Below are 19,574 nucleotides of genomic sequence, written 5' to 3' on the forward strand. Positions count from 1 at the left end.
TAACCTACTCTATGAATTATCTAGCTTGGTGTTTCAAAGTATTTGATTATTTATCAAGTAAAGATGTTTCTTCTCATAGTTTAAGAGCTGTGAATCAAGCTTTTTCTAGCAAAGTCTTTTTCAACACAACGTTGCAGTTGTCTTTCAGATGTAACTCCTCTCCTACAGGTAGAGACCTTTAGCCAACCATCTTCCCATGGAGCAGTCCTCGCTGAATCAGAGCAACAGATTCTACGGGATTTGATGAGTGATGCAATGGAAGAAATTGAGACTCAACAGACTGCTTCTGCCATGAAACCAGAATCTAATGGTAGGAATCCTCTAAAGGCATAAGTACACACGAAGTACAGCCTTTTTGGAAAGAAAGTGGCCTTGAAAGTTTTGTGTACGTAGAGATGGTGCAGTAAGAACGGCAGCGGATACGTACGATGTCTGAAGTTTTCAAACTATGAAACAGATTCTTGCTTTTAATAACAGTAATGCAGAATCTTGTCAAATACACATTACTGAGATACCAAAGCAGCAGGGAAGGAATCTGTCAAGACTCCAAATTCTGTAAGACTGTAAGTTAGCATTAGGTGTAAGTTTATATGTCATACTGCAATGTGGAGGAATCAACGACCTCTCTTGTGTGTATGAAGGTAGTCCAGGAAGATGGTACAGTTCTGAGTCATGGGAAGAACTTTTGGCTGTGAGGAATTCTTTCCATTAGCAGATAGAACAAGATGGGTTGATTTTATCACAGGATTATGGCTCCTGTATCATGGCTAGAGTGTAATTCAGATTTAAATTTGCTAAGGATTTTGTACTGCAAATAGAGAATGTCTTTATTTCTGTGATGTCTGGTCTTTTTGATGGTGGAAGGTGAACAGTCACTGTAGTACTGAAAGTTGTTGATGCTGTGGTCTTACTACCAGAATGAGAAACTTGGACATGAAAATGCTTGATCTATGGCAGGTTTTGGGTTTTTGTATCTGTAGGGGGTTTTTGCAAATAATTTTCCTATCTTTTCTCAGTTCATCTCTGCTAGTAACTAGTTATGATTATATTGTAATCACTTTCAATTGTATACTGGATGAATTTTGAAAATTGTATTTTATTTATAGTAGGAAGTGATTCAAGATATAATAACCAAATTTCCTTGATGTAATTGAAGCTAACAAATGTTTGTTAATTCTTAAATAATTTTCATAGTTTGTAAGGGTTTTTCCACTGAAACATGTTTTTTTTCTCTACCCTTCTTCAACTCTCAGGAGTTTTGGATGACAGATCTCAAACTCAGGAACCATCTTGCTCAGATCTCTTCCTGTTTCCAGATGAAAGTGGAAATGTCTCACAAGATTCAAGTCCCACTTATGCTTCGTTCACTCATCACCTCATAAATGAGGCCATGGGAGATGTTCCAGCAGAAAGTGATGATTTCTGCATTCTTTTTGCACCCAAAGTTGCTGTTGCTGTAAGATCCTTTGAAAATTACTAAAAAAAGTCCATATATAAACTGAATTAGAGAAAAGCCTATGTAAGACTTAGACAAAATAGATTTCATAGATTTCTGTGATACTTAGTGATGTTTTTTATCAATGGGCAAACTAGCAGAAAAATAATTTTTCTGTTTGAAAGGAACTCTGCATTGTTACTGCAAGGAATAAGTATTTTCAGATAGATACGATTTTTCTGTATCTCAGCACTATGTAATTGTTCTCTGATCTGAATGTTACATTAAACTGTATTGGCAGTTTTCCTACATTTTAGTCATGTTTTATCATTGCCATTTTGACTTACAGTAATGGCACAGTTAGGAAAAAATGTTTTAGACAAAACCCAGTATTTAGCAAAATAGTAGTTTGCACGTCTTCTAATCTTTTATTCGTTTCTCTCATAGTCTAAGCTTTCAATATTTTTAAGGACCTAAGATCCTTGCCAAAGCTCAGAGAAAAGCTTGTGTGTTGCTTTACACTGATGTCCGTCCTCTGCACGGTGTTCATGTTGTTCATAGTATCTCTGGTTGTGTTCATCTTAATAGACAGAAGTAGTTCCTGGATCCCTGATTAGAAGCTGTATTTTCCCAGTTATATTTGAGCTTGTTTGTTTCCAAAAGTGCTAGTATGGTAGCCTGGGCTCTTCTGTGGTTTTTTTTGTTTGCTTTCAATTAGTACTTTGTTTTGTTTACAGTTTGGGTGGGGAATTTTTTTGTTTTGGTTTGGGTTTTTTTGTTGTTGCTGTTTTTAACTACCTCTCAGCTTCTAGGTTTTTTTCATATGCTTTTGTCTTTACTTTATAAGAAACGTTCCTAAAACAATTATGTGTTGGATAAGCTTTAGAAGACAATACAGAATAGCTTTTCTTTTCATAGGAAAGAATTAGACATCTCAATAAAGAAAGCAGGTTTCATCTTCTCAATGCTATACACTTTTTTTTTTAATTAGGAAAAAGAGGAAGAGCCAGTTATAAAAATAATGGTTGATGATGCAATTACCATAAAGGAAAATCATTTCAGCCAACCTGTTAAAAAAACAGACACAAGCAAAGCTCCTCTGCATTTTCCTGTTCCTCTGGTACGCTATGTTGTAAAGGAAATATCTCTTATTTGGCATCTTTATGGTGGAAGGGATTTTGGGACTGCACCACCAACATCACCAGCTAAAAGTTTCATGTAAGTGTTTCATGTAATTCTATAGATTAGAACCCTTAAAAATACTTAATTTTCTTTTAATTTGGAGTAATCTCACTGTTAAATCTCAATGTCCCTTGCTCGCTTCTTTGCTCCTTTCTCACAAGGAGTCAATCACAGAATGGTTTGGGTTGGAAGGGACCTTAAAGATCATCTAGAATCTTCTTCAGTTTAACTCCACACACTGGAGTGTATTTTTCCCATGTCTTAACCTGGACAAGCTGGGTTTGGGGTTTGGGTTTGCTGATTTTTTTTTTTTTTTTCCTTCTCAGTTGATTATAGGCACAGTGAAACCAGTGCGACTGCTCTAATGATTGCTTCAGGGAGAGGTTTTTTGGGTGGGAGGGTGTGGTGGAGGGATGGATTTTGTTTTTGGTAATATTAGAAGTCAAATTTTCCTAAAGAGATCAGGGCTTGAGGAGCATAAGAGTCTGGTCTACCAGATGTCATATAAGATGAAGAGTTATTAAAATTATCACAGCCAAAATTAAGAAAATGTTCTCTGAATGTAATTTGGGGGGACACATACACATAGCATTCTGCTTAAGTATGCATTACTTGAAGAGCAGAAATAAATTATTTTTTAACAGTAACACAATTTCAGTGGGTTTTTTTGAAAGCCATTAAAATACTAATAAATTACATCCATTGCATTTAGTTTTAGATTAACAGTGAGATAACTTTAATCTGCAAAAGTGTATTTTTAATTTTTATTTCCCCAGAAGTCCCCATAGTTCTCCTTCTCATACACCAACAAGGCATGGGCGGAATACAGCATGTGGGGGAAGAGGAAGAAACCCTGACTTCCTAATGGAAATACAGTTAAGCAAGGTGAATGACAGAAACAGCTTCAACCATGACTCTCTGTGTGTGAATGTTACATTCCTTTGATAAGTTTTCCATTATAGTTCAGTAGGATTTCTTTCAACAGTATCTAAATCTAAGCAATCACTTGGAAGATGATGAAGGTAGAATTTGTGTAACAAAAGATGTATTTACTCTTCTAGCATAGCATTTACTACCTGAATAAACTTGTTTCTAAAGATGAAGGATATCTATTCTAATATTCTTAATGTTTTTGTTTATTATAACAAAGTTCTAAAACTGCTGTTCTGTTTTCTTCTCTTATAGATACACCTGTTATGAAATTAAGTGTTCTAGCAAAATAAACAACGTGTAGATCTGTTGAGAATGCTCAGCATATCACTTTGATAACTATATGTTAAATAACATCCAGTTATATCACAGTATTGTTCCTGCTCTTTCCCCTAACGTATTTAGCACCTTTCAGGCATAAGTATCTTACTGTTGTTTTTAAGGCTGTGCTTAGCTCTAACGTAGGAACTAGTTGCTTGTTTCTGGTGCTGGGAAGAATACTGGCAAGGAGTTCATGTTAAATGGATCAATAACAAAATCTTTTTAAGATAAGACTTTATCAAACATTTCCACAAACATGAAAGGCACTACATAAAAATAAATGCCTTTTATGGTCTTTATGGGTTTCTAAAGCTTAAAATTCATCCAATTAGCACTTCAAACTTGCCAGGAATATGTGGATGTGTCTTTTCTAGAAACAATATGACATTGCAATAAAAAAGAGGAAAGAAAGGAAGCGTTTTATATTCCCTCTGGAAAACTTCATATGTAGAAGTATAGCCATTTCTTAATTTGTGGATATTTAATGAATTAGTGTTAGCACCGAGGCAAAAAGATTTTTTTCCCCCCACTTGTACTCCTAACTTTGTGGAAGACTTAATTTCTTCTTTAAACGTTATTATTATTAAGGAGACAATGTCACAAACAGTGGATGTTTCTTTGCAAATCAGGCCAGTAGAGGCCACTGCTGTGTGCCCTCTGCTGGAGGCCGGGATCTGGTGTGGTTTGGTGGGACAGGGAATGGTTTGCGTGTCACCACAGCTCTGTGACTGAACATGAGAACTGCATTAAGAGATAGGGAAATGAAGATAATTCAGAATTACTAAGAAATTAAGAAAAATAGTGAATTCGAATTTATATGGACTAAAGTGAGGAAAGAAAAAGGAAATAAGACTGCAAGAAGCCACAATTGGTAGGGAAGAAACCATACTTTCCTAAATGTAGAGGGTGCAGGATTCAAGAATTGCAGGATTGCCTGCTACAGGCTTCACCATGAAGTAAGAAGGATGTCGGGATTGAGAGGAAAAAACAAAGTCAATGTTAAAACAAAAAGTAAAACTCCTTCATTGTCTTATACTGACTCTTCGTTTTGGCTTGAATTTGCATCCTAAGATATGAATATATACACAGCTAGAAATGGGAAGATTTCTCCTGCTACATGTAAAAAGCTGAATAGTTTTCAGAAATCCCAATATTATTCCTGTAGATTTAAAATAGTAGACAACTATTAAAGTTCCTATGTGTGGTGTGGTTTTCTGTTTTGTTTGTTTTTTTAGATAGTATTCTGCTGTTAAATGCTCTTTTTCACTGAAACTGATTATGCTGGTTTTCTTTCTGTTGTAAAAGGTGAAATTCCAGCACGAGGTATACCCTCCATGTGGTGCAGAAGGTGAATCCTGTCTGTTGGAGCAGCCAGTGTCCCGACAGGTTTTTATTGTTCAAGACCTGGAGATTAGAGATCGCTTAGCTACATCACAGATGAATAAATTTCTCTATCTCTACTGCAGTAAGGAGATGCCCAGAAAAGCACATTCAAACATGGTACAGTTATGAAAATATGTTAGAAATATGTTAATTTTTTACATTTACAGTGGTTGAACTATCATCGTGGGGGTTATGTACTCTTCTTAGAAATCTTGCACAAGAAAAAGCATGAGTTCATGGAACACCGAAGTAATATAATTTGTTGATAGTTTGACTCTTTAGGGATATTAAAACTGATTCAAAAGTGAGTTTGAATGGTAGCTTGTCAGGTATTAATGTTGTTGAGATTCTGTCAGTTAAAAAAAGTAGATGTGCAGAACAACTTTTGGTAGTTTTCACAATTTGGTTTTGAACAAATGTCCGCTTGTATGAGTATGATGAGACTTCACTACACATACAGAGTTGTAGTTTTATGGTATACTGAAGTCTTAGTAGTTCTAAAAAGGATTTATTACTTTTTTGGGGGGTTTCCTCTAATTTTTATTACATTCATAGTAAGTTTTTATTCAATACTAGCTTTATAATTGCTAATAATATTAGCAGTTATAATCAGATAAGTACAGAGGTTTTGCATTAAATATTTTTCCTAGTTAGTGTTCTGAGATTTAATAATTGTGAATGTAAGTGCTTCTGTTTATTATTTTTTTTCAGTTAACAGTTAAAGCATTACATGTCCGTCCAGAGTCTGGCAGATCCCCACAGGAATGTTGTTTACGCGTTTCCCTAATGCCACTTCGCCTCAATATTGACCAGGTTGGTTTTTGGGTTCATTTTTGGTTTTTAATTTAAAAACTTAGAATATCTGTAGACAAGGCTGTTTATTCAATAAGTTTTCCTCCTGAGACTTCTAATAACCTCAAAGGTTTTGGAATCATGGCTTTTAAAAATCATGTACTTATTCTTGAATCATCTGGCTTTGTTCATGAAGTGACTTCATTGTTTTTAATTGAAAACGTTAATCATTAAACCAGAAGTGGTTCACAACATTTTAGTCAAGGGCACTTGACACTCAAGAAATGCTTCTTTACTCTGAAGGCTTTGGTCTTGCTGTCAACTGCAGTGGCAGGAAGAACAGAAATTGTTTTACTTTCCTTAACAAGCCTTTGTTCAAAGTATTTTTGATGTACTCAAGAAACATTTGGATTTTTTTTAAAGCAGTAAGGAAGGTACATATGTTTGGGCATGCAAATATAAAGTGCCTCTTTGTTGAGGCATTTCTTGCTTAATTTGTCATCTTCAGAGAGATGTTTGGGTTTTGAGTATTAATTTTGGAGTTCCACATCTACTTTCTCTTTCTGTCAGCATACATTAGAGACAAGGTTTTCATGCTGCTATTAGAAAAATTGAACTCTGTCTAGTTTGCAATAATTTCATCCAGAAAAAATAGCTTGGAAATACTGCCATCTAGTGAGGAAATGTGTTCCCTCTTGGGTGCTTGTTAAAGCCTTTTATCTTTTGTACCACGAACAGAATTCACCTTTACAACTTCTGTGAAATTAACCACAGCTCATTGGGAAGCATGGGGCAGGCTGCATGCAGTCATGTTAGAAATACTTGTCATTACTACTTAATCTGTCTTTCTTATCAGTTGGAAACAAAAATGGAAAACAAAGTCCAGATCATTAATGACAGGATGAATAAGGCACCAGTGTGATGCATATGTCAGAAAAAGAAAATGGGATGTAATAACTTTAGAACATTAACACCACAGATATTAATGACTTTTAATGAAGCAGTGGTGATCTGTAATGATTTGACTGACTTTGACAGTATTAGAAAAGAATATAAAGTGTACTTAAATACCCTTTTATTGGAAATGAGAGAAAATGTTGTAGCCATTAAAGCACCTGGGTTCTTGAACAGTCTCCAAAATTACAGTAGGAGTGATGAAAACAACCCTGGATTTTTAAGACAGAGCTAGATTGATCATGAAATCATGTTATATGTAGCAGGATCTTCCTGGTTTCTATCCTAGATTTTATGTGATTTCTGCATGTGTTAAAGGATCAAAAAGAAGAAATGTGTTTTGTTTCATGACTGCGTGGAAATAGAGCTGGAATAATAGATAATATTTTTAGAGAATTGGGTCTTTGTATTTATTTTAATCTGATTGTATTTTATTTTTTGTCATTAGGATGCCTTGTTTTTCCTGAAGGACTTTTTCACTAGCCTTTCTACAGAAGTAGAACTCTTAGTTACTCCAGATCCTGAAGGTATACTTTTCAAAAATCTAGCATAAAAGTGCATCTTTGTTCTCCCTTAATGTGGGTACATGTTCTATAAATTCACATGTGAATCTTGTGTGTATAAAAACTTGTGTTGGGGTTTGAGCACTAACATGAATTACTGATTTTTTGGAACACAGAATCTTGTTATTTTAGCTTTGTATTTTATAATTATCAACAAAGGTCTTCAACACCTGGGATCCTGATTGTATAAAAGGTTTCACTGAAATTGGGGCATATTTAATAAGAGCTTTTGAAAAAACTGAGAATTGTGTATATAATATGATGTAATTATTAGATAAAACAAATACAGTGTGCTGCATATTTATAATACTGAACTCTATGTTACACAACTTCGAACTATTAGATAGACATACTATTTTATGAAAGAGGTATTAAATGCTGTATGTATGCAGCTAAAGGAGTATTTCTAATCAACTACAACATCTGATGCAAAAGCAGTACATACTGAAAAGCATATTTCCACTATTGACTATATTTGTGCATTTGTTAGCAGCTACACTTTACCTATTTCTGCTGAGGTGTTATACTGAAATGCATAGGTAATGAAGTGCTCTGCAATACTGCCGTTAAAACCAGAGCAATTGTTTATGCTGATGCATCAATCTTGTCTTAAGCTGCATGAAATAATTTTGGTTAATAACTAGAAGTCTAAATATTGTCCTGTTAATAAGTCCTACTAATAAGCATTAGAACTTACTAAGGACACAGTTAATGGTGTAAATGCAATCTTTCTGTGAAAAATGTGAGTCAGTTTACTGTGTATAACTTCTTCTCTTAGTTAAAAAGTCTCCTGGTGCTGAAGTTACGTGTAGTTTGCCCAGGCACGTCAGCAGCCTTAAGGAACCGAGTCCAGTCATTTCTTTCTCATCACACAAGCAAGCAAGTGAAAATGGTAGCATTGACTCTATGGATGTGGTTAATGGAGATGATGATAATTTCTCACAAGAAACGACGTCATACAGTGATCAGCCAGTATTTTTCAGGTAAACTTTCGTTACAAAATTTCCAGTGACACACAGCTGTTCTGCTGAATGTTTTAAGGAAAGGTGATGATAAACTATACAGACATAAGGGCAAAGGTGCATTTTTTTTGTTTGTTCATTGACTGGGTGTGGCAATCAGATGTATTTATTTCTGTCACAGGACAGTAACTAATGACTTTTATTAAATTTTGAACACTACTGTGCACAAAGAAATAAAAGTTAATTAAAGCTCTGCTATGTAGAGAACCAGTAATGAGATGTTTTACAAATAAATAAAAAGAGCATTGTTTATATTCTTACATCTAACAATATAAAGTAAATCTAATATAACCAGAGATGAAAGTATATAAAGGAAAAGGATATCATGGAAGAGGTGAGGTATAAGATTAAAATATCACAGATAAACTCTAATGTAGTCCTGAGTAGGAAGTGACTGTGAAAATTGTAGCTTGTTATGCGGAAGTTTTTTCATGTGTATTCAGATTGTAAGTGCCTTGAACAACAGATTTGTGCTTTAGTAAGCAATGCAGAGCCAAATTTTAAGAGCATGGCTGTGGTTCTAGTTCATCATATTCATCACCAGCAGAATTTTTTATTAAGTTCCTGTTGCAGGACTAAATTTTGCCTACAGAGCCATCATTTAATGGGGTTATTTTGTTTGTTGGTGTTTTTTGTTTGTTTGTTTTTAACTGAATGTTGTGCTGTGAAAACTGAGGAAAGAAGTTCACTTACAGGATTAGTAGCACTTCTGCAGGACTGTTAAATTTATTACAAATGCTAATCTGAACTAGATGTTAATAAACCAAGAAAAGCTGAATTTGCCACTGTATTTTGTACATTTATTCTGAAGTACCAACACAGTAACTAGAGGATTTATGGCTTACAGAAAAGACTATGGCATTCTATTCCAGGAAGATGTGAACCAGGAGTTTCTTTTGGAAGGATAAATAATTTTATTTCCTTTTCATGTATCTCACTATGAAATTTTCTTTTTACTTTGCAGGGAATTTCGTTTCACATCAGAAGTTCCAATACGGCTTGATTACCACGGCAAACATGTATCGATGGATCAGGTTTGTCTATAATGCTGATGCTATAGAACAAAAACTTGATGTTGTTTGTTTTGTTTTTCCCCAACCCCTATGAGTGGGGATATATTTTTATGCTCCCTATTCGTTATTGATGTGATCAAGACAAATACAGAACGCTTTTTTTTTTCTTCTCATTAGTTTCAATAAAGCTTAACCTTGTTGCACTCTTAATTTGAAACCTAAGGCGTGGATCCTCCAGATCTGATTAACTCCAAATGGAACTTGCATGCCACATTTATGAACTCAATGATTGGCTTGAAATCAGAGTACATAGCTGCAGTGCCCCTCAAAGGATGATTCCATTGTCTGATATGAGAATTCTGCACTTTTTTTTTTTTCCTCATTAATGGCAGAATAAAATGTCATTTTTTCTCTTTGTTTCCTTCCCTTGCAGTCTAGTAACATGTAGACCTCAGAAGCAATGGCAGAATCTGTTATAAATACAAAAAAGTGCTCATAGTTCTTCTTAAAATATGCGTTGGTTTTTATACTGCGTTTAGAAACAGATATCAAAAAATCCTGTTTGCACAACCAGAATTGTGCTTTGACACAGCAAATCAGTAAGAAAATATGGAAGAGTGAAAGCAGCAACTTCTTCAATTTGCCCAGCTGTCACAAATCAAACCGTGAAATATAGTAGCTTTAGGATGCCTGGAACATACTAAAACCAGAGCTATGTTTACATAATTTATTATGGCTTATTATTTCTGAAGAAGCTGTCTGGTGTCCAGATGTTTTTCTTAGAGTAGCAGGTTAAGTCAAATTTCATCTCTTGGAAGTTTTCATGTAACGTGATTTGTAGCACTGTAACAAGTAGCTTTTGGAAGACTGGGGGAGAATCTGTTTGGACAGAAATACCTACAAGTAAGAGTGGAGATGGTGAAATTATTTCTCACTTACGAGTTGAACAGGTTAAGTAAATTCATGTGACAATAAAATATTTCACTTACAGGGAACACTGGCTGGGATTCTTATTGGGCTTGCTCAGTTGAACTGCTCAGAATTAAAGCTGAAGAGACTTTGTTACAGACACGGGTAAGTTTATTGAAATGTAGATGAACATTGCTATTGCAAATTGAACAAGTTTATAGTGAATAACTGAACATAGCAAATGCAAAGCAAATTTTCTGTTAAGATGTACATCTGAAATCCAAGATGCTTTTTGACTTTACAAATATTTCTTGAGTCTCGGGTTTTTTTTCGATGATGATGTTATTCAAGAATAACATCTAATTCAGAACAGTATTTAATATATGTGCTAGTCTTGGTGATAGCACATACCTTGGTGATAGCACACTTCAAGAGATATCTTGAAGTGTCAAAAGATGACACTTGAAAAAGCTTTTCTTTTGTTTAAATGCCATCTTTTACTTCAGTGACTAATGAATGCATTTATATTATTGGGAATTGTATGTTTAAAAAAAATTAATAATTTTATTTATTTTAGTTTGTTAGGTGTGGATAAGTTGTTCTCCTATGCCATCAGTGAGTGGCTTAATGATATAAAGAAAAATCAACTACCAGGAATTTTGGGAGGAGTAGGGCCTATGCATTCGCTAGTGCAGTTAGGTAAGTTCGTTCTTATTTCTTCTCAGACACATGACAGTTTTCTTAAAAACCAGACAACACCTCTCCCCCCCAAAAAGCTCACCACAAACCGTGTTGACCCTTGTTTTCACTTCCTTTCAAGGCATTCTGCTTATTTAAGAGAACTTTCTGACTGTGGTGTTCTGTCTTCACTTTCAGTCCAAGGTCTGAAGGACTTGGTGTGGTTGCCGATAGAGCAGTACCGGAAGGACGGACGTATCGTCAGGGGCTTTCAAAGAGGAGCAGCTTCTTTTGGTACTTCCACTGCAATGGCAGCACTGGAGCTGACAAACAGAATGGTTCAGACTATACAGGTACAGTGTATTACTTCTGAAGTTAGAGATAAAATGAGAAATGCTCCTAGTAAGTGCACTATATTAAACTAAAATCTTAATGCTGTAAATTTAAAGTTGGGAGTATGTATTTAAAAGGAAAAAAAAAGCAGCTGTATAAATAGGAAAGCAGGGACTGGGCAGAGTTTGCATCAGTCTGTGAGGTGAGAACTATGGCATCAAATGCAATAGTTGGAAAATTGTGTTAAAATACTGCTGAACACGCAAGCTGCTACATGTTTCTTATGGCTTTGATGTATTACAATGTACAGTTTAATACTAAAATTTTCAGCTTCACTAAAAGATCATTTATATTGATAAAGATGAGTTCTTCACACATGTATTTTCCAGTAATAGATTCTTGCCTTTTTTAAAAATCTCAATTTATCTGTGCATATTTAAAACGAAACAAAAAAAGCCCACAAAAACCAACAAAGGAAAAAACCCCCAAAACCTAAACCCAATACTAGTTGTGTTGATGTACACAAAGTCTATAAAGTTTTCTGGATTTAATCCCAAGATAATCTGGGATTAAAGAGTTAATAAATTTATGTTCCTTAATGTAAAATACATAATGAAAATACACTTTTACCACCTGATTTTGCAAAAATTGTGTACGTGCTTAAGCTTGAGTATATATAGTAAAAAAAAAAAGTGGTGTTACTCACGAATGGGATTATATGTGTTCTTGTGTGTTTGTAAGAAATATGTACCATTGATCAAATGTTCAGTTTCTGTCTTGAACATTTCATGCAGATTAGAGGATGCCTTTGAAGAGACAAAAATTAGAAGGGGAGAAAACCCACCTAAACCCACAACATTCATTCTTTCATTATGGAACTTAATGTATAGTTACAGCCACACCCATTCCAGAAGTTCTTATACAAAACCTTAATCTTATGTAAATGAGTATTATTTGTGGAATAAGAATTGCTTCATTTCAATGATATCACCCTATTAGTAGTTTAAATTTGTGGTTGGGTACCATAAGACTTCTTACATGTTTTGCATTTGCTCCTGATCTTCAGGCAGCTGCAGAAACTGCATATGACATGGTATCACCAGGGCCTACCTTTATTGAAGCAAAAAAGATCAAGCGATTCCCTCGCCATCGTTTAGCTCATCAGCCAGTAGACCTACGGGAAGGTGTAGCCAAAGCCTACAGTGTCGTGAAAGAGGTGAGTGCAAAAGTGACTAACAGATTAACAGGTGCTAGTTTAAGCTGACCAAATAAAGAAGAGGATTTAGGTTTTGAACAAGACTGTCTTCATCAGTAAACTTAAACCAACAGAAACCTTGCATGGAAAAAGCAGAAGAAACTAAGATATCATGCAGATAAGTGTGAATAGGACATGAGTGCTCTACAGCTGTGATGGTTTACAACTATTGTAAGTCCTGTAGACTTGCTTTCCTGTACCGTATCATTCCTCCTTACTTCCTTCCCACCCCCTTCCTGCTCCCTTTGGAGTTACTGTTAATTCTGAGGTAGAGTTTAATCATAATACTGGATTTAAAAGAAGTGAAAGCTTTTACAGCATGTTATAAATTAGAATGCTGACCTGTTTTTATTGTATTTTTGTATTGTACTTTTAGTTACACATGGTATGGTGTCTATGAAGTAAGATCTCAGCTGAGTTTCCAGTGAACTCTGTCATTTTTTAATAGCCCACAGTACCCCACAGTTTTTTCCCGTACACACAACATGTACCACTGGAAGTCAGATGAAATACTTACATCTCTGAGTTCACAGAAGAACAACTAAATCATATTTGTATCAGTATAGTTGTACTACAGCTATAATACAAATCACCAAGATGAGAAATGCTGAGCAGTTTAAAATTTCCTTAAAATTGGGAGAGGTTGCTTTTTCTTTTTCAGTGTAACTGATTTCTTTTAATTTCTCAAAGGGGATTACGGACACAGCCCAAACCATCTATGAGACTGCTGCTCGTGAGCATGAAAACAGAGGAGTAACTGGAGCAGTAGGAGGAGTCCTCCGCCAAATCCCACCAACTGTGGTGAAACCTTTCATTGTTGCAACAGAGGCAACCTCAAATGTTCTAGGTGGAATGAGAAACCAGATCAGGCCAGATGTGCGTCAAGAAGAGTCTCAGAAGTGGCGCCTTGGGGAGGATTGAGATTGTAAATCTGGCTCAGCACACAGGTAGCAAGGCTGGAAATGCAGAGGAATGTCCTGTTGGCAGCTTTAGATGGAGCTCACTTTTTGTCATGCTCATCTCAGGAACAAATGAGGTTTTCAACTGTTATTCACAAAACATCCAACCAAAAATATTTATGAGGTGAAAAGCAAATTGGTACGTGCTCATACTGTGTGTTACCAATACATTTGGTAGATAGTGCCAAACGTAGTGAAGCATGCGCTGCCAACTCAGAGACATGCTTGCTCTGTTCCATTTACCATATTTTTCTTGGTATATTTAACATCTGAAACAGTAGCCTGTATGGTGAAGCTAAGTGGACTTTAAAGAGGTTTTCTGAGCATAGTCAAAGAACTGTCTTCAATAAAGGGCTCTGCAGATGCTCTTCACTGACTAAAGAATAAAAGCCTTCATTGTGGACATGTGACATGAAGGCTGTCTAATATGGAAGCAGATAAGATAATACTGTTTAGTGGTCATAAGCATCGCTTTTAGCGTGGCACTTACAGCAAGGACAAGCTTGATAACCATTCAGAGTTTAGATTCAGTGTTGATACACCTCCAAACAGGATTTGGTCCTAAATATTAAATACCTACTTTTGTGGGTTTTTGAAGAACCTGAATGTTGCAGAAATGTTCTGTTGTGTTGCACTTTAAAAGATATGGCCTGTATATTGTGCTTTTTTTATAGTGTGAATAAAATGTAATGTGCATTATCCTTTATGTGGTTTAGAAGCTTACACAAATTATTGAAAAGAGCATCATTTGATGATGATCCTACAGAAAAGTGTCTTAAATTTATTTAAACTCATTATATGTTAAAACATTTTTTGTCTTCTGTTATACTAGCTACAATGCTAAAAATACATATTCTTCAAGAAAACAGCAGTTGATTTTAATTGTGGCCAACAGTTTTTTATAAGAATGAAAAATCATAAGTAAAAATGAATTATTTCATAATTTCATAGTTAAAAGGCTATACAGACTTTATTTTAATATTCTGCTTTTGTTTAAAGTTCATCTTGTTGCAAAACTGCTGCTCTCACAAGATATTTTTAATTTAGATTGTGTGTCAGTTATTTGAAAATGAGTATTGGGGGTCGTTTAATTGGAACTTGGAATGGGTGAGAGGATTTAAAAAAAGGACAGCAAAACTTCAAAAATCAAAGTTGGTACTGACATTATTTACTATTTAGTAGGTGACCAGGGTCTCCACAGAGCTTTATTAAGCACCTGACATTGCACCATTTTGGGGCAGTTAAAAGGCTTGGCACTAGCTGTGCAATAATTAACTTCTTTTATCTTATATTAGCAAAAACTGGAGGCTAAAAAGTAAGACTCTTTTGAATACAAAAATACTCATTTTGAATTTCAACAGGTTAAACTTCGAATGACTAGCCAGGATGTAAGTTTGTCATAGTCCTGTGCTAATAATAAGTGGAAATTCTGCCTATATGCCATGTGGAAAATCTCCACTGAAAGGGAGACATCAAATGCTATTGATCAGACTTCAGTCTCTAAGGGTAAAGAAGAAGTAGTTTACCTCTCTTTTATTTAATATCTGCCAATAGCATGATGGGCCTTACAGGACAAACAGGAGTGTATGAAGGAAAATAATTGTTGCTTGTTCGTGCTGATACTATACTCCCTATTCCTGAACACCAAAGAATCTGCCTGGGGGGTAAATGATTTGAAAATGTCCCCTCTGCTGGGAAGACTTTTGCAGTATGCTTTATTATTTTTCATAAAAAAAAAGTTCCAGTTAAAAGCAAATTCCTTCATTGGGTGTCAGGTGATATTACAAAGGTTTGTTTCCAGTTGCTGGAATCATCTAAGTTGTGATACACTTTGAAGACCTGGTTATTTCAGTTAAAAGACTTGCTGCAAGCAGGAGGAGATACTTTTGAGAGGACAAAGACCTGCAGATTTAATGACATGAAGTATTTTTTGATGTGAAAATGCTTGCTGCAGTGCATACTTCTGTCCAGTAATTAGAGAGCTCTGCTTTAGTGAGAGCTCAAAGTGTGAGAATTTTTGCACAGGAATGAGCTCCATGTTTGCAATGTGGCACCTCCTGAATACCTTCTCAAGAAGTGGTGAGGAGTCAATGCAAGTAAGTAGCAATGCATCTTTTTCATTTGTAATTACCATACTATGTAATTTCAGCTAGTACAGTTCATCCAGTTAGAGTACACTGCAATACTATAACTCTACATATTTTCTTCCTTTTTTACATTGCTGAGAAGGAGCAGTGCATTTCAGTGTTCTTTTCATTTTCAGTTCTGTCAAGATCTGATTGTACTGCAAGGCAATTAGAATATATTTTTATATGAGGGCATGGTGTCAAGGTAAAACATTTTTATAGCGTGTCTCTCATTGTCAGCAATATAGATTGTATGAATTTATTAAACTTCACTTTTCACTATGTAAACCCTCTCATTTACTGCTTGCACTTTATTGAGCCTTTTCAGTGAAATCGATTCTAAATTTTTTTCCAACATTTTATTTTTACAAGCAGTTTTTTAATTTTAGGGTGTATATTCTGCATTGTTGCAGTGTTTGAAATGTTTAAAAAAAGCCTAAAAGCTCACAAAACTTGTGAAACTAGTCTTTACATCAAACTAGTTTTCAGAATGTGTCTCATATGGATTGGCTTGTGTTTTAAATCAAAAAGTATCATGTATGAGAAGGAATTCATCAAATGTTCTCCTCAATGCTGTAAATTTTCAAGCACTTAGAAAATACACAAATTGAGATTTGGCTCTTGACATATTTCCTGGAAATGGAAGCCTATGGATACGTTACTGTATTCTCCGTTAGCATGAGGAGATTTGTGAAAATATTGTTGTACTTGAATTTCCCACTGAAACGAGTTGCTATAGATACAGACACTTCATATTTGTGGAGGCTGTAAACTGACACAGTCAATGTTTAATTCTCTCCACATTCTCTGATGTTGAACTGACTAACACTACTACTGCTACTACTGTTACTTAGTCTGATACCGTCCTGATAGACAGAACTGTCATCCTGGGTTTTCTTAAGTGTCCAGGTGCTTCAAATAATACATCAGTGAGTGCCTGGGAAGTATCTGAAAAAAAGACAACCATCTTTTGACAACAAACAAACAAACAAACATCCTTACTAAGAATCTTAGCAGTGACTCATGGCAGCAAACCATCACATCCATGCAAAGGCAGCTTCCATTTTCTTTCCAGTATCTGTTCATGGTTTCTAAATCCTGTAGGTTTTCAGCAATGCAGTGTATCCTACACATACTTTTGCCTAATGATAAGTATCATCAGTGACTCACTGGTCAGTCCCCAGTGAATTCATCTGTGCTTAAGGGATGTGACCATTTGCTCACTAATTGTTTGATTGTGAACATCCATTGCTTGCTTTCATTTAGAGTTCCTTAACTGAGTTGCCAAGAAAGGTTTTTTAGTAAACTGAAAACCTATTAGATGGTTATGAACAAAACACTCTTACTGAACATGATCCATACACCTGCAAATGTGATAATGATTTTACTTTAAATATTGAAATGTATGCATTTTGTAAAACACTGAAATTCAAGAATTTGTTTGGAGTAGTTAAATATTTCTAAATTTTTTGCATACCCTAAATGCCCCAGCAGTATAGGTCAGAAAAGGTATGGGTATGTATTTCAGTTTGGATCCTAATGTGCACAGTTCTTCAGTCTCCAGGCCTCATAATTTAAGCTTCTGACAACTGTTTTAAGTTGCTCTACATGCTGAATCTTGTTTACAATTAAATATTAGATACTACAAGTTAAATACATAAATACAAATCATGCATTTGTACTGGATTTCTTAATAGTAAGGTAGCTCAGACAGAAACACAGCAGTTTGTGTATATGTTTGTGTATATTTTTTACATTTTTGCACTTACAGTAGTTTTGTTGTATTGTTTGTATATAGTTTGCTAGTGTAAAGAATATAATCTCATGAAATAGAAACCACTGTTGAAGGGAATTGACTATTTCAACTTGAGTTATTTTGCTTAAAGTTCTTGTCCCCTCAGTATGTCCTTGAGAATTATTTTTAACCATAATTTATATGGCACCAAAAGTGTATATTTTAGCTTATTAAAATGCCGAAAGGCCTGAGTGCAAATAGGTTGTCTGTTAAATAAATTTAATGGAAAAAAAAAAAACAGAAATTTGTAACAATACATAAATAAATATCTGAATTTGTTCCTTGAGTTGGTTTTCTCTACCTGTGAATATAACTGACCCAGAAAACAGTCTCTCAAAATACTTGAATTAACTTTAAACTTTTTATCTACCTAACTATAGAGTTGTACCTCAAAAAAAAAAAAATACTGATTAAAAAAGGAAAGCTTTAAAATTGCATGGAGCTCAAAAGGTAGGAATTGTATTAAGCTGGCTGATGTAACCTGAAACAACCTCTGCTCTACATGAACAAAGTGCTCTTTACCTGTATGATCAGATACTGTGCCCCCATAGGCCTGTTACCACATTTATTTACTAAGAACGTATATCTTATTTCTGCATTCAGTGGAGATTTTTAAAGCTTTATTAGCTTCCAAACTCTGTGAAGGATGCAAAATAATAAATGTCTTTCAGGATGCTTCTCTAATGCCCATTTCACATATGTTAAGGTACAAGCATCTGAAAAGAGATCCGAGTACTGGGCGGTATTAAATGCTGGTGCCAGTGCCAGGGCCCTGAATAATGTGACAAATGTAAATAATTTTCTACTGTGTTTTGTAATGATGTAACATTTTGGGGGATGAGGGGTGGTCACTGTATAAGGCCTGGATAACTATTCTGTCAAACAGTAACCCTTCATTTAAGAAGGAAGCTGACTCCCATCCTGTGTATCTCCTCTTCCCTCCCTGCCTTTTTTTTTTTAAGCAAGACCTCACGTGGATTAAAGGAAGTGGTAAAGTTCTTTCTCTTTGCAATACTGAGGCATACTAAGGATAATTCTAATGTCACCCCAGACTAGCCAAGGAGAACAAGGCCACAGCTGATGACACTCCAGCTGAGAATTTATGGAAAGCCACCAGTAAGACATACCAACCCGGAGCCACATGAGTTGGTGTCCTTGAACTCCATTCCTAATTGAGCATGACTGAGGCTCAAGCATTCCTTTTTTTTTTTTCCCCCTCGTAAATGATTTTTGCTAGCAACCTTTCAAATGTGGTATTAAATAATGGGATTTTTTTTTTTTGCCAATTCATATTTCTAGGAAATAGTGTTTTAAACCATCTTGTGTTATCAGAGCTTATAAAAGATTTCATAAAACTGCCTTTTTGTGAGAGATAATTGAAGTTTCAGAGATGTTTTGTTCTGAAACAGACTGATTAGATGAAAGCAGAGCTTACTGAAGGGCAACCATGAAGTATTCATGACCCCACAGGCAAGGAAGCAGTCCAAGCTTCTTAGATGTTTGTCAAGAGAATTTGTGAAATAGTTATCTGTAGTGAAGTTCTCAGGCTTTTATTTGCTCTGTTGTTGATTTCATTCTTTACTAGGAACATGAGTGTTAAACTTGGCTCTTGCTGGCCAAAGAGTGGAAGGAAGCCTCTAGGGAGGAGAAGAGATGTGTACCTGTTTGAGCAGGAGGCAAGTTTTGGTGATATGGGGGTATATACTCAATAAAATGGAGCTTGGGCCATTGTAGTCCATGGGCACAAAGATAAGTAGGCACTATATCCATTAGAAAGCTTTAACTTGCACCTTTAGACTTCAACACTTGGCAGTTGTTTGGTACTGAAGATTTGTTGGTGGCTCCAGCAACTGCATGAATCCCCCAGCACTTCCTTCTTTTCCTTTTCCTTCTTTTCCTTCTTTTCCTTCTTTTCCTTCTTTTC

The 19,574-nt window shown here is 35.3% G+C and overlaps 1 protein-coding gene across 3 annotated transcripts in view; it reads left to right on the plus strand.

The window, feature by feature from the left end:
* Positions 1 to 17,936, plus strand: part of ATG2B (autophagy related 2B) — a 49,437-nt gene extending 31,501 nt beyond the window's left edge. For 2 of the 3 annotated variants that reach the window (XM_017829806.1, XM_017829807.1), the window contains exons 29-42: positions 169 to 310; positions 1,254 to 1,456; positions 2,427 to 2,653; positions 3,394 to 3,502; positions 5,174 to 5,368; positions 5,963 to 6,064; positions 7,446 to 7,524; positions 8,339 to 8,543; positions 9,547 to 9,616; positions 10,587 to 10,669; positions 11,082 to 11,203; positions 11,381 to 11,535; positions 12,582 to 12,731; positions 13,461 to 17,936. In XM_017829806.1, the coding sequence (XP_017685295.1) occupies positions 169 to 310; positions 1,254 to 1,456; positions 2,427 to 2,653; positions 3,394 to 3,502; positions 5,174 to 5,368; positions 5,963 to 6,064; positions 7,446 to 7,524; positions 8,339 to 8,543; positions 9,547 to 9,616; positions 10,587 to 10,669; positions 11,082 to 11,203; positions 11,381 to 11,535; positions 12,582 to 12,731; positions 13,461 to 13,691 (2,073 nt within the window). In that variant the 3' untranslated portion in view covers positions 13,692 to 17,936. The remainder of the gene's footprint in view (positions 1 to 168; positions 311 to 1,253; positions 1,457 to 2,426; positions 2,654 to 3,393; positions 3,503 to 5,173; positions 5,369 to 5,962; positions 6,065 to 7,445; positions 7,525 to 8,338; positions 8,544 to 9,546; positions 9,617 to 10,586; positions 10,670 to 11,081; positions 11,204 to 11,380; positions 11,536 to 12,581; positions 12,732 to 13,460) is intronic. The other variant, XM_017829808.1, reaches the window with a different exon arrangement.
* The last annotated feature ends 1,638 nt before the right edge of the window (positions 17,937 to 19,574 follow it).

The sequence above is a fragment of the Lepidothrix coronata genome, unplaced genomic scaffold, assembly GCF_001604755.1.
Source record: "Lepidothrix coronata isolate B3197 unplaced genomic scaffold, Lepidothrix_coronata-1.0 Scaffold169, whole genome shotgun sequence".
In the NCBI taxonomy this organism is placed as follows: domain Eukaryota; kingdom Metazoa; phylum Chordata; class Aves; order Passeriformes; family Pipridae; genus Lepidothrix; species Lepidothrix coronata.